Source organism: Heterocephalus glaber, unplaced genomic scaffold (assembly GCF_053883595.1).
Source record: "Heterocephalus glaber isolate CG9 unplaced genomic scaffold, H.glaber_assembly_v1.0 deba00001572, whole genome shotgun sequence".
NCBI classification, from domain to species: domain Eukaryota; kingdom Metazoa; phylum Chordata; class Mammalia; order Rodentia; family Bathyergidae; genus Heterocephalus; species Heterocephalus glaber.
This window is the reverse complement of record NW_028258357.1, coordinates 13,679,019-13,704,154: the sequence shown is the minus strand read 5'-3', so window position 1 is coordinate 13,704,154 and position 25,136 is coordinate 13,679,019. Positions and strand designations below refer to the sequence as shown.

The 25,136-nt window shown below is 43.3% G+C and overlaps 2 protein-coding genes across 10 annotated transcripts in view; one reads left to right on the top strand and one right to left on the bottom strand.

The window, feature by feature from the left end:
- The window catches only part of Vezt (vezatin, adherens junctions transmembrane protein), a 60,831-nt gene extending 54,424 nt beyond the window's left edge, over positions 1-6,407 (bottom strand). For all 6 annotated transcript variants that reach the window (XM_021258456.2, XM_004844925.3, XM_004844927.3 and 3 more), the window contains exon 1: positions 6,250-6,407. In XM_021258456.2, coding sequence (XP_021114115.2) covers positions 6,250-6,285 — 36 coding nt within the window. In that variant the 5' untranslated portion in view covers positions 6,286-6,407. The remainder of the gene's footprint in view (positions 1-6,249) is intronic.
- Positions 6,408-6,551: 144 nt separating this feature from the next.
- Positions 6,552-25,136, top strand: part of Fgd6 (FYVE, RhoGEF and PH domain containing 6) — a 97,184-nt gene continuing 78,599 nt past the window's right edge. For 2 of the 4 annotated variants that reach the window (XR_015443542.1, XR_002395009.2), the window contains exons 1-2: positions 6,552-6,841; positions 12,415-14,827. Coding sequence is in view for 2 of the 4 variants with exons in the window: in XM_004844932.4 (XP_004844989.1) it covers positions 6,826-6,841; positions 12,415-14,827 (2,429 nt within the window). In the remaining 2 variants the exon portion in view is untranslated. The remainder of the gene's footprint in view (positions 6,842-12,414; positions 14,828-25,136) is intronic. The other 2 variants (XM_004844932.4, XM_004844931.4) reach the window with 1 other exon arrangement.

The following is a 25,136-nucleotide window of genomic DNA, read 5'->3' as shown; positions in this document are numbered from 1 at the left end:
CACCACCACCACCACTAACAACAACAAAAGACAAGATACCTCAAGAATTTTAAAAGAAGGCATGTTGTTGGAATACTTCCCAAAAGTTTGATTTAAAATTTTTTAAACTAGGTGTGGTGGAGCATCCTGTACTGTACTCCCAGCACCCTTGGAGGCTGAGGCAGGGTTGCATGTTTGAGCCTGGCCTGGGCAACTTAACAAGACCAGGTCTCCAAAAAAAGGGGGCTGGAGATGTAGCTCAGTGAGTAAGGCCCTGGGTTCAATACCCAGTACTGAAAAATACCTTAATTTTAATGTGGCCTGTGACTCTCTGGGTAAGTACCAAGACACAAATGAGTCTGATTTCTGACTCTTAAAAAAAATTAAAATAACATTATTACACCAAATATGTCAAAAATACTGCAAATTTCCTTAGAGGAGGAATGGCTAGGCCTTATGACAGCTCTGGCGAACTGACTCATTCAGTATCCATACCATCTTCCTTCCAGTTGCCCTCTGGTACTGCAGGGGCAGGTAAGCTAGATTTGACATTTCCCAAGTTCTCTTTCTCTCTTTTGTTTTGGTGGTTGTAGGGAGTGAAGCCAGGGCCTTGTGCATGCTAAGCAAGAACTCTACAACTGAGCTACACTCCTAGCCTTCTTAAAATTCTATTTTGACACAGGGTCTTACTAAGTTCCCCAAACTGGTCTTGAACTTGTGATTCTCCTGCTTCAGCCTCCCAAGCAGTTGTGTGTGTGCCACCATGCCTGGCTTCCCAAATTATCTCGAACCTAGCATTCTAGATATAAATTAGGATTTCTCCACTTAGGTGTACCTGTAGAGATTTAGGAGATGGAAGGGCAACATGGTCTATTTCTTGCTCCTTTGACCTCTTTCTTCTTCATGACCATGTATTCTTTTTTGGTACTGGGGATCGAACTTGGGTCCCTGCGCTTGCGCGGCACTGACCATGTATTCTTGACTTCATGAATTATAACAACCTTGACAGAACATGATCTTCTCCTTCCAACAATAACTACTACTTCCCTGTATTAAATCTCTTTCTGCTTATAGGAGTTAGACAAATCTCTGTTTTCTGCACTAGCGTGTATGGTTGATATAGTATGTAGTATCTAGAAATAGAGCTGATTTAGCTAAACTTGAGGGCCAGGGATTTAGCTCAGTGGTTCCGGCCCCTGCCTTGAAATCGCAAGGTCCCAGAGTTCCATCCCTGGTAGCCAAACTTGAAATACATTGGATTAGCTGACTAGTCAAGCAGTATTTGGCAAAGAAACATTGTGCACAAAAGCTTTCAGGTCTGAAGAGTTTTATGAAAATGACCAATTAGAAAATTGTAAGCAGCACTGAAGCATCCCCAGAGGAGCCACACAGGGAGTTCCTGTGGGAGGGAAGTAAAGGGAAAATACTCAGATCTCTCTGGGGCTCCCTCTTCCCTCGGATTGGGCCTTCCAACTGGCTGATAGCTAAGGAACCGGATGGAACCCAAAGGGCAAGGGAGACAGGTGATGGCATCTGTAGCATCCAGGAAGAACTGCACATCTCACCAATAACAAGGTCAACGTCTTACTCCTACACCTAGGTGTTCAAGAAGCAATGGATTAAGAAGGAAATCAAAATGATACTATAAAACCATGAGATAAAACTCATGAGTTGCAGCCAAAGCAGTAGGCAGGAAAATTTATATCCTTATATATTATTTTCAGTATTTAAGTGAAGGTAGAGAAAAAGCAGTCAAGCACAAGGAAGAAATGAAATAGATAAAAGCAGAAATTTAAAAAACTTTAAAACAACACAAAAAAATCTACACCTAGGCATATAACAGCCAATATTCCAGAAACTCAAGGGAAGAACAAAATGCTACCAGCAGTTAGAGAAAAGAAACAAATTACACACAAAGGACAGCCCATCAGAATCACAGCAGATTTCTCAATGTAAAGCCTCAAGGCAAGAAGAGCTTGGAGTGACGTATTTCAAGCCCTAAAAGAAAACAACCTGCAACCCAGGTTGATGCATCCTGCAAAACTATCTTTTAAAATCCATGGAGAAATAAGAGACTTTCATGACAAAGAATACCTGAGGAACTTCGTGAATACCAAATCAGCACTCCAAACAATTCTAAATAATATCTTAGGAAAAAATTTTAAAACAAAAAAGCACAATTGAGCTGGTCAAACAAAACTAGTAACTAGTTCTTAGAAAAGTCTATCTAGTGAGTTAAACTCTTACAAATCTACGCAAGACAAACAGAGAAGGCATGAACAAACAAGATCTCATTAAGGTTATAAATACGAATAAAACTTAAGAAATTACTAAGAAGCTGGGGACAGTGGGGCATGCCTATAATCCCAGCACTTGGGAGGCTGAGGCAGGAGGATGACAAGTTCCAGTATCACCTGGGCAATTTAGATAGGCTCTGTCTCAAAAAAGGGGCTGGGGATGCAGTCCACTATAAGTCTTGGGTTTAATCCCCAGTACCACAAAAACAAGCAAACAAAAAACATACTAAGAACACATTATACCAATAATTTTGACAATCTATATATAGAGCAACTTGTAGGAAAAATTTAACAGGCAATATTTACTGAATGCTTATAACATGTCAGGTATTTATGTAAGTAATTTACTTATATTAAATAATTTAATAAAACTACTCTATGAGATAGGTTTTGTTATCTTTAATATTGAGAAAATTGAAGCTTAGACAAGCAATTTGCTCAAAATCATACTCACTAAGAAATGGCTGATCTAGGATGTCATAGGCCGTCCATTCCAGAGCCCAGACCTTTATACTAAACTGCCTTTCAGAATAAGAAAATTATCAAAATAGAAAATGGTAACTGAGCAATAACTATAAAAGAAACACACAACATCCACTCCCCAAGGCCTAGATCCTTTTAAGGACCAATTTAGCTGTACCCTCAAGACAGAGACCATTCTCACTGTGTGAAACCAGTCCCAGACCACGCAAAGAGAGGGGAGCTGTTCGGCTCATTTAGAAGGTGAGCAATGGTGGGAAGGGCTGTAGTGAGGTGGCAGCACATACGCTTCGCCTGTGCAAGGCCCTGAGTTCAGTGTGTAGCACACACACACACAGATAATTAAGGTGAACAATAAATGTTCATGGATTAGAAGATCTGATATTGTAAAGATGTCAAAATTAATCTATAGAATTTGTTGGATCATGGGGTGATATACCTACTGGTGGACTGATGTGGTGTCAGGAGGTGGGGCCTAGTGGAAGAGGTGGTCACTGGGTATGTGATCTGGGAAGATACGTTCTCTTTCTGTCTCTCTCTCAATGTTTTGCTAAAATAAAAATGCTCGCATAGCAATATAGATAAATCTCCTAAATAAATCCAGAGAGAGAGAAAAATAAAAGCCAGGCACAAAAGAACATAAATGGAATTGCACAGAGTGTAAACAAAACAAATAGATAAACTAATCTAGGTGAGTTAACAGGGGTCACCTTTGGGGTGAGAAGGAGCAACTGAAAAGCAGCAGGAGGGAGCCTGTGGTTGTGCTCTGATTTTCTGTTTGTTGATCTGGATGCTAGTTACATTGGTGTGCTCAACATGTGAGCACACACCACTGTGCACACTTATGATCAGTGCACACTCCTTATGTATATGATGCTGCAATAAAAATATGTATGACAGTAAGTAAACAGCAAAGTGGAAATTTTTTTTTACAGGTATGATAAAGGTTTAGTCATATATGAAGAACTCACATAAATCTGTGATTAAGAAGGCAGGCTGGGGCCAGGATTTAGCTCAGCGGTTCCACCGCCTGCCTTGCAAGGGCAAGGTCCCGAGTTTGATCCCAGGTACAAAAAAAAAAGAAGGTAGGGTGGGAGTGTAGCTCAGAGGTACAGCACATTCTTAGCATGTCAGACCCTGGATTCGACCCCCAGCACCAAAAACAGAACAAAAGCTGGCATCCAATGGAAAATGGACCCCCAAATAAAGAAATGCTCAAACAAAGAAAATAAATGTATAAATGCAGAAAATGTAAATTAAAACAATGGAATGCTATTTTTGCCTATCAAGTTAGCAAAAGATTAAAGGACACTAATAGAGTTGTTGATGAGCCGAGCATAGGGGTCCATGCCTGTAATTCTCTCATTCTAGGAGGCTGGGGCAGGAATATCCCAAATTCAAGCCCAGCTTGGGCAAGTTAGCAAGGCCCTTGTTTCAAAATAAAAAATGAAAAGAAGGCTGAGGATGTAGCTCAGTGAGAAGGCTAAGAGTTCAACCACCAGTACCAAAAAAACCAAAAAAAGTTATTGATGAGAATTTGGTGAGACTAACATACCCTTGTTCCTAATAGAAATGGGAACTGGTATAACCTTTCTGAATAAATCTTTTTAAAAGGTCGTGTTCTCACTTTTGTTTTTTTTTTCCTGGAGATTGAACTCGGGACCTCCCCCTTGCCAGGCAGGTGCAGTGCCACTGGGCTACATCCCGTGCCCAAAATGTCCTGTTCTTTGACCCACTAGTTTCTAGAAATTTTTCTGAATTGTAGTTAAAGATGAATTTGTATCAATGTTGATTACAATGGCATTTTGAGAAAATCTATATATAAAATGGCTATGGTACATATGGGTCGTGGGATATTATATTCTTAATGTTTTCAAAGAATAATGAATAAGGAAATATTTATGACATATTTAAGTGAAAAATCCATACAAAATTCTATGTGGTGTATGTTTTGTGTTAAAAAGTATCACACACATAAACATACATTTGAATAGAAAGTCTGTAAGAACACATAGCATACTGTTAACAATGGCCATTTTTGGATGGTGAGACAATAGATAATTTTTGTTTTACTTTCCACAATAAAATGTTTTTGAGCATTTATTACCATTACATTCAGAAAAATTTTACAATAGTGTAAAAATAAAATACAGCCACCCAGTTTCCCTTACTCTAGAAATCTAAGCAACCTAGATTTCTGTCTCCTTCAACTCCCACATTCAATCTGCCATTTCCTCAGTTTTACCTTAGAAATGCCTGCCCAAGTCATTATTTCATCATTTCCTCTCTCATTTCCAAAATTCTGGCCTCAGCCTTCAGAGTGAACCCACACCCAGCCTCTCTTCATTACAGTAGAATGGTCACATTTTCCAGTTAAATTTATAGCCACATTGAACCACTTTACATAGCGACCCACCATCCTGGAGGCCCTAAAAAATGCAAGCCAGGCACTTTCACACCTCCCATCTTCAGCGCTCTTTCCTTATAATACATTTTTCTGTCTTTCTAATCTGATTCACAGTTCAAAATTCACCTATGCTACCATTTACTGGGGGTAGCTCTTGGAGGTAGGCGAGAACAGGCAGCTGCTTCCAAATTAACGCAATGGTAGTTGGTACCTATTTCAACATTTAACATTTTGCACCGTTAGTGCCTCGCTCTCTTGTTGTATGACCTGGACTACTTCCATGCATTCAGTTTTAAAACAATTTTCTCAAAACCCAGTTGGATGCACGAAAATAAAGCATACCTATGCATCACATAGCTACAGGGCTGTGAGTTTTGACCCGTGTCTGATCGAAAAATGGCACACAAAACACTCGCCTGATTTTTTTTTTTCATTCAAAATGGCAGAGAACGTCTTAAAATAGTGCTATACAAAAGCATTCACATCCAGAGCCTCGATTCAGCAGAACTGGCTACACCTAGCGCAACAGCACAGGACAAAAGAATGGAACCTCGATGCTGAATTGCCCTGGCCCTCTCCGCCCACCGCAGGTCCCACGCCCAGAGACTTGACGCGGCGCTGGAACCCTGGCACCTGCTACCTGCCTTCCGAGGGCCACGCCTGGACCGCACATGGTGACCCGCGGCTACCAGATCTGACCCGCAAAAGACCGCGGAGCAGAGGGGGAGGTGAAGCAGTCGCCGGGCGTCGGGCTGGCAGTCGGGGCCCCGCCCTAGCCAGGCGGGGTGCTCCCCGCGGCGCCTCCAACCCGGGCGGGAACAGACACGGCTCGTGCCCAACCACGGACAGCCGGCCCCGACCGGGCTCTGGGAGGGCTTGGGGCAGAGGCCGGTTGCCGCCAGGGCATCCCCGGCTCCACCTGTCAGGCTGCGGCCACAGCTAGGCCCCGAAATCGCGGGGCTCGGTGGCTCAGACCCGCAGGAGCGCGTCAGCCAATTCTTCGCTCCGCGCCCGCCTGGCCTCCTCGCTTTCCTTGTGGTCTTTCTCAAACAAAGGCATCCACGCCCACCGCCATTTTCCCCTTACCTCAAAAACCACCTCTTCGTCAAACTCCGGTGTCATCCTTCTCCGCCATGCCACCCACCTCAGCACGATGGGAAATGAAGGCAAGAGAACAGGCGGCACCCAGGCATACGCCTCTCCCCGTCCCGCGGGTCCTGACAACTACAGTTCCCGGCAAGCTTCGCGGCTCACGCCCCCTTTCTCGGCCGCCTTATTGGAGCAGAGGATGGGCGTGTGGGCGGTGAGGGGCGGGACTAAGAAGAAGCTTCAGCTTTCCGATTGGAGAAAGCAGCGGCTTTTGTCTGCCTTTTACGGCTGCTTCTAGCAGGGGGCGTGTGGAGCCCTGAGTTTTGTGGAACTCTTGAGGAGTACGCGCCGGCGGAGTCGCGGTGAGCGCTGCTCGGGCACGACTCTGGCTTGGCTTTCTGCTCGAGCGTGGTGGGGCGGCGCTCTCGCTCGCCCGTCTGCGGTTCGGGGCGGCTGGCGCCCCGGAGAGCCGCCGGGTCGCTCGCTGGAGCCGTCTGCGTCTCCGGAGACAATGGACTGGGACTGGAGCACGGATTGAGGGCGCCGGCGGGGAAGCGAGCCGCGCTTGGAATTATGACTTCTGCCGCCGGTGAGTGTCTGGGAAGTTTGGCGCTAGCGCTGCCAGCTCGGGCGCTCGGCAGCTCTCCTCCCCGGGGCGGGCGAGCCGGTAGCCTCTGCCTTCCCGCCTCGGAGCGCTGCGCGACCTCAGGACCTCCCTCCGCAGGCCGCCAGGTGAACCTCGACGGCAGTGACCTCGGGGCGTCCCTCCTCTCCCACGATCGGGGGTCGCTCTGCCTCTGCCTGGGAGAGGTGTGTACGTTTGCACGTGAAGAAACCAGTTTTTCCAGGAAAAGGTGTTCCCGGCATGAGCTCGGCCACCAAACTGAGTCACTGGAAGCCTAGGGTCGACCGGACACCGACACCATTATCCGGAGCTTGCCGGAGACATTGTTCCTCCTGCCCTGGGAGCCCTTGGATTGCCTCTGGCGATTGTTGTGCTCCTCCTGAGCTCTACTTCTGTAGAAATTTTTTGTCTATCTACTTAGTGTCAGCAAAGGGTTATTTTCTGTCCTCCTCCTATAGACCTTTTCTCTCATCTAAGTGACAGAGCCTCTAGTATTCACCTTTGTGTTTTCGGCCAGTCCTGGTCGTTGTATGAACAGTCGTAAGGAATAATTTTTATTTTCCAAAATATTACAAAAGTGGTATCATCACTTTATAAGAGCATGGATTAATTTTTAAAGCCAGAATTTAGTAATGTATTTTTTTAACCTTTTTTTCCATATTGAAAGAAACTTTGATTAAAGTTTTATAGCAAAATAAAGCTTCCCCTCAAAGTTACTTCTAGAATCAGCGCTTTAGTATCAGATGAAATTTTTGTTGCTTTCCTTGGCATTTCTTTTAAATTCCTGCACTTGAACCTGTCAAACAGCACTGTAAAAGTTCTGATTCGTATTAGTTCTAAAACCTAGATAATTAGTTCTAAAACCTAGATATATTGGAGTGTTGTGTTGCTGGAGGGCAATCTTGCCAGATTACAACTAACCAGGCAAGAAGTTAGCCAATAGAAATAAGGAAACAAGGAGTGAAATGTTTATGTAGATAGAAGATGTGAATCTTTTCATTTTGATGTTTTGTGTATGTATCTGAGCTAAATCGTTATGCGATATGGTAGTTGTCTTACCTTATTTATAACCTTTTTTTTTTTTACTAACAGGAGACCTTCCACTTACATAATGAATTATTTTCATCCTAAATTTGTGCCTCACCTTTATTCAAGCTTTTTTAAAAAAAATTACTGAACCAGTATAATTAATTTAATTTAAAAATGGATAGAAAATTTAAAATCCTTTCACCCAGTTATAGTTCTTTCTGTCTTTGGAGTGTAAAATGTATTTAAAATATTAATACCTTATATGTATCATTTTTTTGGTTTGAGTCCTAACAATTCATAATGAACAGGTACAGAAACACTTGACATTTATATATGTAAACATAATTTTTAGGGCCCACTCTGGAAGTTTAAGTCTTTCATCCCAATTACCTAGGATAATGCAAGCTATTTTTATGTTTTATCAACTTTCCTATTAAAGAAATCCACAGACATTTTTGTGGTGTTTAAAAGAGGGACATTTCCTGTGTCTCGCTGAGTTAGTAGGTTTTTAGCATGGCTCACTCGCTAAAGCATTAACTACTCTCTTACTCACCCATCTTGTAAGATTTATTATAATTCTTTCTTATGTCTAAATGGTGAATATGGAAAAGAATTGAGATTTACTTCTGTCCCGTTCTTGGAAAGTTATGTATACATCCTTCTTAAAAGCAAATTATGCTGCTTTATGGCATAATAGTCAAATTCAAACTTTCAGGAAAGTTTTTCATTTGGAGGAGGGGTTATTTTTAGATCTAATCTGTGATATTTGAGATGCTTGATTCAATCTAAGAAAATACTGTATGAGGAACATAGAATATCTAAATTATATCTTGAACAAGAGTTTGCTTTATGGTTTTTTCTGTGTTCTGTGAAATGGTGCCCTTAGCAGAGATTTTAGAATTATTCTGAGTAGTATATGAAACAGGAGAGATAATTATAAGTGTATCTTTTTGAGCTATCTCATTAATGTCTGTGCTTTCCCTTTTGGCTGGTATAATAACCCAAAGAGTGCACATGTGTAACAGATGACAAGTATGTTTGTAATAGTGAGTAAAATAGTCCTTTACTTTCTTACCTTCTGTTTCCCCAGAGCCAAAGGAGCCAAACAGCTGTGTAAATAAAAGATTTGCTGCATTGCTCTAAACAGGCTTTGGGCCTGACTGTTGATGTTGTAGTAAGATCCAAAGGTGCTGGCTTCATTTCCAAATGCTGCATTTCTTTCAAGAGTTTGACATTGGAGCACACCATAATGTAATGGCTTATTATTATTATTTTGAGTTGTATTTCTTCCAAAATAGAGCCAATAAAAAATAATAATGGGTTTTGGATATTACCACACCAGAAACAATTAGTTGAACACTTGTCCTATTAAGCTTTGAGGAATTATGCAGCAATCCTATTGAAGCTGATTCTGCTAACTTTTCAAAGTATTACTTCATGTTAAAATGGATATTGATTTTTTTTCATAAAGAAGAAATCTGTCACTGAGATGTATTAAAGAGTATGTGTATGTGGCAGCTGATTATTCTCAGGTCAAGATACACAAAAGTGCACTCGTAAAAATAATACAGGACAAAGAGGCTACAGCATGTCATAGTTCTCTTGAAACAAATAGCTCAGAAGTTATAATCTCAGATTTATATAGATTTTGGAGACCTTTCAGCTGTCCTATGTGTGAGTGAGGAGCACGAGACAGCCAGGCATGCACAAGGACAGACTGCGGCAGTCCCTTCCCTGACTGATATCGGCTTCCTCCGATACACAGGTAACCCACAGTGGTAAACTCAGATTCAGTTATTTATTTAACTCTGTGAGTGGGCAGCAAGGGCTTTAGGAACATAATCCTGTGCTATATTTATTGGAAATGAACCCCAACTCACAATTAATTTAATGTCTGACACTGAGAGAACAGGAATTTGTATCTCTTAGAAGCAAACTCAAAAGACTAAAATTAGTACTAGAGATTAAAAAGTGATCTAACAAAAAAGCCAAGATGGATTGGTTAATTGACCCTGAAGCTTCTGGCATGGCCCTAAGGTTCAGAAAGTAAAAGGTCAATTAGGTGAGATAAGTTTTTTAAAAATTGTGAGTAAAATCCCCATAACATAAATTTGCCGTCTTGACCATTTTTAAGGGTCTAGTTCAGAGATGTTAAAACATATTGTTGTGTGGCTGCATTTTCAGAACTCGTTTCATCTTGCAAAACAGATTTTTTCCCCTTCTAAAATCGCAGAGGTAGAATGTTTTGAGAATGACAGAAATGAAATCAGCCTGACAGTCTGTCAGTTTTTATTGATAAAGTGGCGGGGTTTGGAAGAGTTCTAGGGCGTTCATACTTTCTCTTGAGACTTGACTCGATAGGCTGAGAATTTAAAAACCTTTGCAGCAAGTTTTATCATTGAGCTTTGAAGGGTTCTGCAATTATTTTCTGCCTAAATGAAAGGCTTCAAACTAATAGTATGCTTATTGAAAAACTAACAGAAAATTGCCAACTTTGGGACTTTGTATTGTTATTGTGAACGTTCCTCATCTTCCTTTCTTTGATAGCTTTGCCTAAGATTTGAGTGACAAGGCTTCCTATCAGTGGTTTGGGAGAGTCCTCCTTAGTTGGGAAAAGGAAGTAGAGCACCTTACTCTCTTTTTTTTTTCTTTTTTACTCAGTTCTATGTCATCTCCCCAAGTGTTATGACTAATTTCCTTTGTTGAAAAGAAAACCAACTCTAAATGAAATATGGGAAGCCTCTGTGTGTTCAAGTAAATGAGACAATCTTTAGCAGTCTTTTGCAGTAGATATTGTGAGGTTTTTTTCCCCCCAATAAGTAAGATTTTTACTAAACATTAGGTCCAGATGAAGGAACAAATGTAAGCATAAGATAACAATGTTTGACCTCAGCTCCTTGGGTAAATATAGTTAAGTGACAGTGTGGGGGAGAGTATCTTAAAGGGACTTAAAAGAAATATGTTAAGTAGTCTCTTGGTATCTTTTTCTTTTGCCAGCCTTGGGTGTAAAGCTGTTATCAGGTACCTATAGGCTAAAAGCAGGTCTGGACACATTTAGCATTATATAATATAATAGACATTAAGTACGTACTTTAATGTTGAAGAAGAATTGCTACACTAGAAGTTGCCATTATCTTTTAAATGCACTGGAATAGTATTATTAATGAAAGATAGACATTGTAATCACTTGTAGAACATAAAGGAAATAGAGACCAAATGATTAGATCAGGGGTGGGGCCTAGGCATGTGACTTTTTATAAAATAAAGCTCCAGGATGGAGTTGAATGAGAATCCCCTTTTGACAACTCCTGCACGGAGAAATACTAGCTTTACTGTGAGCATCAAATGATACCAAAGAACTTTCAGGTTGTTTTTTTTTTTTCTCACTACCAGGGATCGAACTCAGAACCATGCGTTTGCAAGGCAGGCGCAGCACCACTGAGCTAAATCCCGGGCTCTAGAACTTTCAGTTTTTAAAGTTAGAAAATTTCAGATTTCTATATTCTTTTTAAAAGATCCTTTAGATTGAGTGTGGTGGTACATACCTGTAATCCTGGTATTTAGGAGGCTGGGGTAGGAGGATTGTGGTGAATTCAAGGCTAGCCTGGGCTATGTAGTGAATTCAAGGCTAGCCCGGACTCCCTGATGAGACTTTGTGTCAAAAAAAGCCCCCCCCCAAAAAAAACCCCTTTATTTTGGGATTTATCTATTGAGGTAGATAGATTTTTTTTTTTTTGAGACAGCGTTGCTAAATAGTCCAGGCTGACCTTGAATCTCCTCCTGCCTCAGCCTCTGAGTGCTGAGATTATGGTTTGTGTTACTGCACCTGGCCAGAGGTAGACAAGTTTTGATAAAAAGTATTTATTTATGCAACTCTACTATATTTCATGGTGTATGAAGAACATTATTGCCTATTTACATGAGAAACTTGAAGAGTTGTGTCATGTAGGTAAATTCATTTTTCAGTACTCAATGAGTGAACAGAAGTCAGTTATTTTATTTAGTAACAGAGTTGGAAGAAACAGTTTTGGATTTACTAAGAAATGTACATCAGGGCTGGGGCTTTAGCTCAGTGGTTTCGCCGCCTGCTGTGCAAGCGCAAGGACCCGAGTTCGATCCCCGGTACCAAAAAAAAAAGAAAAAGAAATGTACATCATGCCCGAAGCTATGTATACTGGAATTTAAGGAATTTTCAACAGTAATGTTGACTCTGTACAGTGCAATACTGTATACTGTACCTAGTAAAATGTCAAGTTCATTATGTTAAAATTAAAAATGTTAGCCAGCCATGGTGGTGCACACCTGTAATGCCAGCACTTGGGAGGCTGAGGCAGGAGGATCACTGCTAGTTCCAGGCCAGCCTTGGCTATGTAGTCAGTTCATGGCCAGCCTGGACTACATAGTGAGACCCTGTCTCAAAAAAAATCAAGAATTTAAAATGTTACCCATTTAGTCATGTATCATCTTGTGCTTTGGTTTATCATCTCGTTATGACTTTTTTTTTTTAGAGACAAAGAAGCCACCAGTGGCCCCCAAGCCAAAGTTTGTGGTGGCAAATAATAAGCCAGCTCCCCCTCCTATTGCACCGAAACCTGACAGTGTGGTTGTCAGCATTCCACAGTCAACAAAGAAAACTAAACCAGCAATTGCACCCAAACCGAAAGTTCCAAAGAGCTCACCTGTGGAAGAGCCCACGCCGTCACCGCCGAGGAAGAGCACCAAGAATGTGGAAGAGCGTAAACCAGAATTGCCCCAAAGAGCTGACAGCTTTAATTGCAAAAATGTAGGAGATCAGAGCATTGATTATATTTCACCCGAGCGTCCCTTCGGTTCTGAATGCACCCATAAGGTTACGAATAAAAAGAGTACGTGTGTAAAGCAGCTCGTTTTAGAGCCCTTGGAAATGAAAGAAAGTTTAGAAAACAGTAAAAGGGATGAGTCCTCTTTGATCAAAAAAACTCCGATGAAATGGAATTCTGGTGAGAATTTTAGGCTGCAAAGTGGAGTGGTTTTAAAGGCAAGTATCCTAGAAGTGAAGCTCAAAGATGCTTTGAAACAGCAAATGTCAGCTTTTAGTTCCCCACAGAAGCAGTCGTCTGCAGACAACCCAGAAATGAATGGTGGCTGCAGTGCTGACACGAGGTTCAGAACTGATCTTCCAGACTCGTCACCTTCCCCGTCCAGCTTTGAAAAGGCGCCTGTTGCTCACCGCTGCCACTTGCAGCTTCCTAGGGGTGAATTTCAAAATCTTGAAACTGACGAAGAGGGAAGCGAAAAAAGCCATAGCTCCTTTCATCCATCCGAACCAGAAGCTCTGGGAAACGGTAAAAAGAATACCTTTGCATCTTCAGATGAAGTTAGTAAGAACACAAAAGTCAGAGATCGTAGCCCCTTAGAAACTGACTCAGTACCACGTACCCCCACATTTCCTACTCCGAAGCCCAGAAAGACACGTCTGTTACGCCAAAAACATGTAGATACTCCTAGTGGAGGTGCCGAGGAACTGGAGGGTTCAAATAATAGCTCTTCTTGTCTTGGTGAAGATAGTTTGAAAAACAGTGAAGTCGCTGTTCTTCAGGAGAATGTTTTGTGTCACCGGGATTCAGTGGACAAAGTGAAGCCGGGAAATAAAAGTGAACTGAATAGCAGCTTCAACAGGGACAGGCAAGACTCATGTCACGAGACAGCTTCCCTTGAGAACACAGCACCTTCTTTAGATGCAGACTCTAATTTGAGTTCTGACAGCAGGGCAGATGTAGATGGTCCTGGTACATCATTTGGTGCGGACCAAGGGACTCATTTTGTGAGATCCAATGCCCTGTCTTGGAGTCTGCCTAAGCAGCTCAAATTAACTGGCAGCAAACATCTGCCAGCTGGGAACCTGGGAGTGTCTGCCCCCCTGGAGCAAAAGGACTGTATAATGAAAGAGGAAAATTCCTCAAGAATTGTCCCTAAGAAACCTCAAAGGCATAGCTTGCTTGCTTCAGGAGTGCTCAAAAAGGCTGCTTCTGTGGAGTTGGTGGAGAAAAGTTCTTTTCCCTCAGTTGAAGTAAAAAGCTCAGGGAAGGTTCTAGAAAGAAATCACCTGCAGCGCTGGTGCGCCCCGGACCATGCTAGGTCATCTTCCTTCGATGTGCCTAAACAGACTTCAGAAAAGCCGGTGTGGAAATTGCCTCATCCGATTTTACCCTTTTTAGGGAACTCCGAATCTTTGAAGTCTGTTACTGTGCCTTCCAGTAGTGAGCCTTCTTCCGCTGCCCTAACCAAGCCGAGGGCAAAGTCGTTATCCTCCGCGGATCTGGACAGGTGCACCAAGCCCTGCAAACACTCTCCCAAGAAAAATTCTCTGAGACAGTTGCTCAACAGGAAGCTGTCCATGTATTTCGTAAAGGGAGACTTTCAGAAATTTTGGTTCAGGAGTGGCCAGCTCGGAGACACGAGCAGAGCTTACCTGGCGGGCGGGGAGCGGAGAGGGCTTGGAAGTGACTGGTGTGGCCTGATGGCGGCCGACCTGGAGAGGAGAGGCAGACCCAGCAAGGCGAATTCTGTCGACCACTACAGCCCGGACTCTCAGAAGAGGAAGAAGAAGCCTTGGGGCCGGGCTAGTGCAGCCGATGGCCCGAGAGCCGAGTCTCTGGACGAGCAGATGCTCTCCACAGAGCCCTCCCGTGAGCAGCCTGGCCAGTCTGTGACAAGTGTCTGGGCGCCGGAGTACGAAAATGTGCGCCACTACGAGGAGATCCCGGAATATGAGAACCTGCCCTTTGTCGAGGCTGCGAGGAAAGCGCTCGAGTTGGAAGGGCGGAATTCCAGCAGCGCGGAGGATGCCGACGCCAGTGTGTACGAGGTCCAAGAGGCGTACGAGGCGTACGAAGCTGCCGTTGACCGGCTGCACCCTCGCCCCGGACATTCGCGTTCCAGGTAACAGTGAGGTGCCCGGCAGGCGCGGCACCTCTTTTTTGTTTATTTTCATTTTCTGCAGTTCATGCGTGCAGTACACAGGGATCACGTTCCTTCTGGGGATGGGCACATGCCGGTAACACATCTTAGTATTTTTCCTCCCCTTCCCCTCTCCCGCTCCTCCCCTCTATCTCTTCGTCTCCTTCTCATTTGTAAACAATCTACCTCCCTATTTCCTGTCTTATTTTACTCTTTATTTATACTTTGGGTTTTTCATATAAGAGAAACCACGCGCTATTTAAACTCGTGTGTCTGATTTGTTTCACATAATATATGGTTTCAAGGCGCATCCATTTTTGTACAGGTGGCTCAGGTTTATTCTTTAAGTCAGAATAGTACTCCATTGTGTATAAATGTCACATTTTCTTTATTTGTCATCTATGGATAGACTATAAGCTGCTTCTAAGATTTAGCTATTATGAACTGTGCTGCTATAAACATGGGCATGTATGTGTCACTGTAAATATGTCTTTAACTCTTTCGGGAAGATATCTAGAAGGGGAATATCTGGGTCAAATAAAATTTCTCTTCTTAGCTTTTTTTTTTTTTTTTTTGGTACCTGGGATCGAACTTGGGTCCTTGTGCTTGCAAGGCAGGTGGCAGAACCACTGAGCTAAATCCCCGGCTCTCTTCTTAGCTTTTTGAGGAATCTCCATACTGATCTCCAAAGTGGTTGGTACTGCTTTACATTACTACCAAGGATGTAGAAGGGTTCCTTTCTCCCTGCAGTCCTGCCAGCATTTACTAGTATTTGATTTCTTGAGGGTGGGTCTTCCTCCTAAAGTAAGGTGGAATCTCAGAGTTGTTTTAATGTGTGTTTCTTGAATGGCCAGTGGTGTTAAACACTTTTCCATGTATTTATTGGCCAATGGATGCCACATTTCTGCATAGAACATTGATTGCAATTAACCTTCTGCAGCCCTGTGAGATACGGATGCAGGGGGGAAAGTCGCTCAGTGAGGGACCAATGGAGAGATATTTTGTCCACGAAGCCTCTCCTGGTAGAGTGGGAATGAGAATTTGCATTGCAAGCTTGGAGTTGTGGACTTAATTTAGCAGCTGAGCCAAAGAATGAAAGAGCAGCAACGTAGCCACGGCAAGGAAGGCCTGGAGCCTCCAGGCACTGACTCAGGAGTCAGCGTGGAACCTGGAACTTCTGGAAATTGGTCATTTTAGTGAGGTTTTTGTGCTCAGGATAGGAAATCTGAAGTTATTGAAACCCAGGTATTTACTTATGGTGTCCTTATCAGGTAAAAACTCTAGGTTTGTAGAATGTTTTTTTGTTTTTGATTTGTTTTGTGTTTTGAGACAGGGTCTCCCTATGTAGCTCAGGCTGGCCTTGAACTCCTGGAGATCCTCCTCACTAAGGAGTTAAATTCTCCAGCATCTTATTAGAGCCTCCAACAAATAGGAAAACAGGTCTCTTGTTTTCCTGCCATCTTCTGGGTAGTCCAGGCTGGTCTCAAACTCGCTGCAGTCCCCTGCCTCAGCTTCCCAAGTACTGAGGTTACAGGTGTGCACCCTCGGCCTGACTCTCTGTTTTGCTTTGTTTTTTTTTTTTTTTTTTGGTACCAGGGATCGGACTCAGGATCTTGTGCTTGCAAGGCAGGCGTGGTGCCCCTGAGCTAAATCTCCACCCTCTTTCTCCTTTTTGTATCTGTACTTTAATATACCTACTCCGTCTCTCTTACTGAAGTCATCTCTCTTACCAAAAACGTGCCCATCCTTGATGGTCCAGCCCATCAATCACTGGCCTCCAGAGGCTTCTGTGGCTTCCTGGTAGGAAGTGTGACTTCTTGTTCCGAGCTCCTGGCTGTGCTGTGATGCCCTCGCAGCCTCTGTCACAGTCTCTCTGGTGGCATCATTATTTACTAGCATGTCTGAGATTTTACATTCATCTTTAGGTTTCTTAAATAGTTCTAAGCTTATGTTTTTACCCTGCGTGAGGCCAGGCAAGAGGCCTAGTAGGCGATCAGCAGGTGGTGATGGGTGTGGGAGAGAAGGAATTTAAGAGGCAAAGGGTATCTCAGTATCAGTGGCAGCTGCTGCCCTCTCTGCAGGCATAAGGGAAGCCTTTGCCTTGTATTTGAAATGTGTGTTTGTGTCTGATAAAGAGGCCTAGAAGCTTCTTTTGAAGTTTTCAGATTAGTCCTAGGCCACTAATACCAGGTCGTTGGGTCCCCAGCTCTAAAAAATGTGATTTTTATAGAAATACAATGGTACCTTGATTCACGAATACTTTTGTTTGCAAACAATTTAGTTGGGAAATAGAAGTGTTTGACAAAATTTTGATTTTGTTTGTGGACTCTATGACCTGTGACAAACACGACTGTGGCTATCTTTCCCACACAAACACAAACTTGGCCATCTTTCCAAAATTGTTGAACCAGTGACATTCGTGAGCTGAGGCACCATTGTACTAACATACCCAGCACTTAGCAGGAGCTCAGAATTGGGAATGGTCAGCTGGTAAACTGAGGAAAAGTGTAAATCAGCTCAGCAAGTGATGTCGAGAGAATCGCTACTCAAACTCTTAGATGCTCCGCTTGGGTTTTTGGTTTTTTTTGGTACTGGGGATTGAACTCTGGTCCTTGCGCTTGTGCAGCAGGCTGCGAAACCACTGAGCTAAATCCTCGGCCCTTGTTTTGGTTTTTGAGGCAGGGTCTCACTGTGTAGTTCAGGCTGGCCTTGAACTTGGTATGTAGCCCAGACTGGCCTGGAACCCTGCGGTGATCCTCCTGCCCCAGCCTCCTGAGAGCTGGGATCACAGGTGTGCACCACCATGCCTGGCAAGTGTCCTCTTTGATGCTTTTACTTATTGTGTGTGTGTGTGTTTGGGTGTGTGTGTGTGCACATGCGTGCATATGTGTGAATGCAATGAATTTGGTTGGCTTTGTCTAGATATAGTAGTATGTGGCTAACATAAGATTGTTTCTTGAAATTGGAGGTTTGGTCTTTCCTGTTGGCAGTCAGATTTAAATCCCGAGCATTTACATTTACCACTGTCTCTGACACAGGCTTGGCACTTCTTCCAGAACTTGTTCTTTTTTTTTTTTTAGACAGAGTCTCACTACCTAGTTCAGGCTGGCATTAAGCTAGCTGTGTAGCCCAGGCTGGCCTTGAGCTTGCAGTGACCCTCCTGCCTCAGGCGTGTGCCACCACTTTGGGCAGGGGCTTGCTCTTTGACTGGGTCCCCTGCTGGCCCAAGGGACCCAGGTTGTCAGGGGTGAAGGTACCCAGGCAGCCAGTGCTGCTGGGCAGACCTTCCTGGGGACCGTTCTGGAGGCTGGAGGTTGCCTTGGGCTGTCCACCACGGCCGCCTGGGGAAGGGTGGGCAAGATCTGCTTTGGAATTTCTCCCTTCTGCTTTGGAGATTTTTATTTATCCCTGGAGCAGGAATTCCCTAACTGGGCTTCAAGACTTCTGAACTGTGCCCTTGGAATCAGAGGCCTTCAGTATTAGGGTTACAGCATTGCCTCAGAGGCCATTGCTTTTTTTGTTTGTTTAAGACAGGTTCTCCTGTTGTAGTTCAGGGTGGCTTGGCATGGCAGTGATCCTTCTGCCTCAGCCTCCTGAGTGTGAGATAAACTGGGCCTCAGACTGCATTTCCCAAGTAACCCCTCCCCCCTTTAGACTGTGTCAGCCTTTGCTGTCTGGGCCTCCCCTCCCTGCCCCCAGGCCCTCTCTGGTCTTAGCTGCTAGGAGTTCCTGTGCTTCCTAGCGAGGGCTGGGGCTGAAGCACAGGGCTGAGGCTGGATTTGTGCAAAGGGCGAGGTGACTAAGGAAGAATGAGGAAGTTGGGGGCTGGGCTTGCTGTGAGCCTGACCAGGCAGGGGAGTGATGAGCCGGAAGGGTGGGGTGGTTGGAAATCTGTAGGCAGGGCCGGGGATTTAGCTCTGTAGGCAAAGGATTTCTCAGTCCCATCTCTTTTCATTTGATTTTTTTTGTGTGTGTGATACAGTAGATTGAACCCAGAGCCTTTACACTGAACTACACCCCCAACCCTTTTCTAACTTTTTATTTTGAGATGGGGTCTCACTGAGTTGCTAAGTTACCCAGGCTGGGCTCAAACTTGGCAATCCTCCTGTCTCAGCCTCCCAGGCATGCACCACCACTGCTTTCTCCTCTCCCTTCTCTTCCTCCCCACTCTCCTTTCCTAACTTTGCCTGGTTCTGCAGTTGCTTATTGTTTCTGATCTCAGACTAGAGTGAGTAGGAGAAACTAGAGGGTGGGGGAGGGTAAGGAGGGAGCTGGAAGCCCAGAGTAGGGGGAGGGTCAACCCAGTTGGAAGGCGAAGGAGAGGGAATGGGTAGGAGCGAGGGGCGTGCTCCTGGTGCTCATGGCCTTAGAAACCAAAGTTTTAGGTGTTCCCCGAGGGGGTCAACTTTCTGTCACTGCCCTTTGATCTCCAGAGCAGTTTGGTTGGAAGTCAGGTTGGAGCCCCATGGAGTATTCCAGTGAGTTTGGGGTACCGTTGTGGGGCCTTTTCCATGTTTCACTGATATGCAGGTGATGAGTTTTCATTTCCTACCATTTATATTCAGGAAGTTTGATTTTTAGAGGGAAGTTCCTAAAATTTGGGCCATAGATAAGTGAGCAAAGCAACAGAATTCAAATGCTGGAATTTTCCTTTTGAAATGGAGGCAGACTTCTTGATTTGTGTAAAGAAGAAAACCTTCCCTGGAAACATTCCAGGTTTTTCCTGTGTTGTGACGTTTTGTCGGTTTGTCTTATGACAAGCGTTTCAAAGAAAAAGTTAAGGGGTGGGGTAACTTCCAGGTAATGTAGCGCACTGTCAATTTGTTCTGCTGACTGGAGCAGATGTTAAGAACTTCATTCAAAGGAACTCCTTTCTGCCCAGTCAGGAGATGATTATACTACAACATGGTTTCATTAATTAAGCTTTGTCTGATTGGACTGGTGAGTTCACTGCTGAGCAGAGTATTAAAAATAACCTTACTAATAAAAAAGTGAAAAGAAGGGGAACAAATTTAAAAAAATAAAGATAATCTTACAGCCAGGCATGGTGCTGCTTAACACCACACCATCCTGACACTGAGAGGCTGAGGCAGGAGGATCACAAATTGGAGCCCCACTTGGGCAGTTTAGCAACTTAGAGACCCTGTCTCAAAATAAAGAAACACAAGGCTGGAGATGTAGCTCAGTGCAAAGGCCCTAGGTTCAATCCCTAGTAGTAACACATACACATACACACACACACACACACACACACACCACACACTTTACTGAGGTGGTAACCCTGGAACCAAGGTTTTTACAATGGGCCAGGTCAGACCTGGCATTTAGGTGGCTGCTGTGTAAATGTGGGCGGAGCACGTGTACTGGTGCTCAGCAGGGAGAAGCCAGACTGGGGAGATAAGGAATAGAATCAGAATGTGGATTGCTCTTCCTTGAAACTGGGCCCCAGAAGTGCCCATCTCGAACAGGTTTGCATTTATCTTTTGGTCTTTTTCAAGAAACAGAATTCCAACTAAATAAAATAAGCCTCCAAATTCTTCCTTTTTCATTGTTATGTATGCCCTTATCTGCGGGGAAGAAAAGTACCAAGTTTTTTGTTTGTTTCTCCCCATGTTAAGCATGAGACTAGACTTAAAGTGCTGTCAAGTGGCATTACAATTTGGAATCAAACTCCCGGGTGGCCTTTGTAAACATCAGACCAGATCCAGCAGACCTCTCCCTCTCCCTCACTGTGCTTCCCATGCTTCCTTTCTGGTGATATTGTGCCATCCAGATTCAGATTCGTGTAGGAGGATTGCAGGCTACGTGAATAGCCTGAGGAGCCTTTGCCTGCCTGTGGTCATCGCGCTGATAAGATTATGCGTGGCCAGAAGGTGGGGATGGGACTGACAGCTCTCCACAGCAGCACTTTCCTGTGAGTTATTTTCGGCTTGAGTTCAGGAAATCAAAAATTTGGATGCCTCTTTAACTGAGTTTCTTGTGTTAGAATCGTAGCCACAGTTTTGGCAAGTCTATTTGTTTACATACTTACCCTACATTTGAAACTGCAGCTAGAAGCTTTGAGTTTTGTTTTTTTTTTTGACGCTGGAGATCGAACTCGGGACCTTGCCCTTGTGAGGCAGGCAGCGGCACCACTGAGCCCCTGCCCTAAGCTTTGAGTTTTATTTGTTGGTAATAATATTTTTCTTTTTTCCTTTAAAACAAATGCCAAGAATTAAACTACAGTACCCAGCTATATTGCTTTGGTCTTCTTTCTTGCCAAAGCAGATACATGATATTTTATCAAATACATGCTTTTGTGTAGTAGAATGTCACTTTACCCTCTTTTTTTTTTGTGGTGCTGGGAATTGAACTTAGGATCTTCTCACTGAGCTACACATCTCTAGCCCATTTTTAATTTTTAAATTTTGAGACAAGGTCTTGGTAAGTTGTCTGGGATAGACTAGAATTTGTGATCCTCCTGCCTCAGCCTCCCAGAATGCTGGGATTACAGGCCAACATCACTAGTCGATCTTCACTACACTTGTAGAGGCATATTTAGTCAGAGATGGAAGAAGTGTGTTTGTGTGTGTGTGTGTGTGTGTGTGTGTGTGTGTCTTCTGATTGGTAACAACACATTAAGACTGGTGAAATCTGTACATTTTGAGGCGTAAAGGTGACATTATTATTCTTAGAGCTAATTGATTGGTTTTCCATTGCTAGGTTTTTATTAAGTTTTGAAGACTAAAAGTCTTGTGCTGGATGTGGTGACACCTGCCTATAATCCCAGCTGTATGAGTTGTAAGTTCCAGGCCAACCTGGGCAGCATAGGGAGAGTTTGTTTCAAAATAGAATTAGCTCAGTGGTGGCACCACCTGCCTCGCAAGTGCAAGGTCCTGAGTTCGATCCCTGGTACCAAACAAACAAACAAAGTTTTACAGATGAGGCTAGGGATGCAACTCAGTAGTTGATCGCTTGCCTAACAGTGATGAGGTCTTGGGTTCAATCCCCAGTATGGAGGGGGAAAAAGCCGTGATCATCAAGAATATGATGATTTTGTTTTCATAAAATGAGAATTATATCAGCAAAAGAGAAACTGCTTTGCAAAATGGGTTTCTGACTTGTTTCCTGGAGTGATGCTCCCATGAGCACTTATGGGGAAGGGCAGATGTGGGAAGAACGAGGGGCCCCTCTTTCCTGAGCATTCATAGTGTTTGTAAGGAGCTGATAGGTGAAGATCATGGCACAGCTGACCTATCTGTGAATGGATTAAAAGCATTAGGGTGTTTGGGACTCAGAGTACATTTTTTGCAATTAAAAATATGATTAGCAGTTAGCTAAAAACTGACTAGGAATCCTAACTTGAGTTTTGAAAACTGCAATGGAAAGTGATAGGAAATGAGACTACAACAGTAATAAAACAGCAAGAAACTAGTTTTTGTGACTCCTCAGTGTGTCGAAGAGGGAACTATTAATGAGGAAGTGAGCAGGCTGGAGAGGCGGGGAAGAGAATTTTAGGTAAAATGGGCCGAGATCTAGCTCCATGGTGTTGCTGCCTGCCTCGCAAGCGCAAGGTCCTGAGTTCAATCCCTGGTACTGAAAAAAAAGAGAGAGAGAGAGAGAATTTTAGGTAAAGAATCCTGCAGGTGGTTCAGGGGAACTCCGGATTGGGGCACTGGTTTGTACTGAAGGGGATGAGTGTGTTCATATTTCAGGTATTCAGTGATGCCCGTGCTTGTATGTTACTTCTGTAAGCTTTCTGTATTCTTCCAGACATTTCTTTCAAATTTATCATCTTTTCCTGGAATGGCAGAGATAAATTTGGTATTTATAGAAAGCCCTTTTGGATTAAAAAAGGAAAGATAGGTATGCTATACTTATCTGAGCCTATGTATTACTCTTTTATGAAGCTATCTTAGGTACAAGGAGCTGTTGGCACTATAGCACATTTTGAGTGTGGGAAGCTGCAAAGAAATAACTGACTTTTTAAAAATTACTAAGCTAAAAAGTTCAATTCAAGGATAGAACTGCCTAGTTTCTTCTGGGTGGTATGGAAAAACTACTTTGTTGGTTTGGGCTGTCTGGTAATTGTGTTTTGGAGCTCTCCGTGGGGAAAAACAAGTATTTGTAAGTTGTTTTGACATCAGGCAATGATAATCTTATCATTGGAAGTATAAAAATAGGAGTGGCATAAAAAATAAATAAATAAAAATAAAAATAGGAGTGGCCAAACAGACTATCAGTGAAGTGGTATGCTAGCATTTCCAGGAAGAATGCAGTCTGTCTGTTGTAATTATTTCCTTTATTTCTCAGCCTCTCTTGCATATATTTTAGATTGCTTTTGCTACCATATAAGCATGAATTGAACTGGCTTAAGGTCATCCTGGCATAACATTGTTATACCCTTTATAGGTAAAGAGAGTGATTTATGTTGATTTCATGAAAATTAGCGAGCCTGAGCACTAGTCTTCAAGAGTCTGTTTACTAGATTCTCCCATTTGGAAAACTGTCTTGGTTTCTGCAGCAGGAAAGGTGAAATAATAAACACTGAACAAAGAAAATCAGTTTCCCCTGGATGTTTAGATAAGTATGGGGTTTTTTTGGTACTAGGATTGAACTTGGGACCTTGCGCTTGTGAGGCAGGTGGCAGCACCACTACTGAGCTAAATCCCTGGCCCATTTCTCTTCTTTTTAAATCTGAAAAGTAGTTCCAATTTTGAATTGTTTGGCAACTGTAATTTTAAGTTCAGGAAAGAGGGCATAATGTATAGAGAAAGGATAATTTGTGCCTTTCCCTCGGCTTAGTGTTAGTCTTTGGACATATCAGCAGTCAGAAGTGACGAGATATAGGGGAGGAAGAGAAGGGCTGATGGTGAGATTGTTTACAAATCCAAGGATGTTTCTTCCATGGCAAAATCTCTTGACATCATAGTCTTTACAAGTTTCAACTCAAGGAAACTTTTGAAGGGGCTTTTTTGGAATCAAATAGTTTGAAAATTCTAGAAATTCGAGTATCTTTTAATTATTTTATTTATTTATTTATTTATTTTTGGTACTGGGGATCAAACTTGGGTCCTTGCACTTGCACAGCAGGGGGCGAAACCACTGAGCTGAATCCCCATCCCCTTTTAATGATTTTAGATTAACTAGAATTACTAAATTTTTGAACTGGAGAAGTCGTGACAAATCATGCAGTCCAGCCTTTTAACTCACCGGTAAGACCAGAGCTTGGCAGGACTTCTTGTTTGCCTGAGGAGAGCTGAGAAATTGCAAAACCGGGTTTCTAATCCAGAGCTTCACAAAATCGCCTTGCCCTTCTTGCGTTGGTGTGGAAGTAGTCCGCAGGATTGGGAGACTCAGGTGATCCCAGTCTCAGCAGAGGCTCAGGGTTACCTGCATCCTTGCCCTTTCCACTCATATTTGACAGTTGCCTCTATCACAAGGGAGGGTATTTTGTGTGTTCCTGCCAGGGAATCGATCCCAGGGCCTTGCGCCTGCTAAGCAGGCACACTACCACTGAGTTACATTCCAGCCCTGTTCTTTTTTTTTTTTTTTTTTGTTACCAGGGATCAAACTCAGGACCTTGTGCTTGCAAGGCAGGTGTGGCTCCACTGAGCTCAATCCCATGCCCTGTTTTTGGATTTTGAGATACAGGGTCTTGCTACGTTGCCCAGGCTGACCTTGAACTCAAGTGATCTTCCTGCCTCTACCTCTATACATCACCAAACCAGGCTCGAAAATATCTGACTCCACTAATAATATATGCTTTTAAAAGAATTTTTAAAAATTTTTGTTAGTGGCCGGGGATTTAGCTCAGTGGTTTCGCTGCCTGCTGTGCAAGCATAAGGACCGGAGTTCGATCCCCGGTACCAAAAAAAAAAAAAAAGTTTTGTTAGTACATGTTTGTAGTACATAATGATCACATTCATTGTGGAGAGTTGGTACACGTACACAATACAACTTACTCTTTTTTTTTTTTTTTGGTGCCGGGGATCGAACTTGGGAACTTGCGCTTGCGAGGCAGGCGCTGGAACCACTGAGCTAAATCCCTGGCCCCGAAAATTTTACTTTTTTTTTGGTACTGGGGATCGAACTCAGGTCCTTGTGCTTGCGAGGCAGGCAGTGGAACCACTGAGCTAAATCTCCAGCCTACAACTTATTCTTTTTACTTCCTCTTTCCTCCTTTCTTACTAATTTTTCCCTCAAATATCTGGCTCCCCATTAACCCAGTGGTTTTTCCACCTCACCAAAGTCTACAAGCGAGACAATGTCAAGGACTAGAAATACTATTTACATCAAATAGCTTGTATTG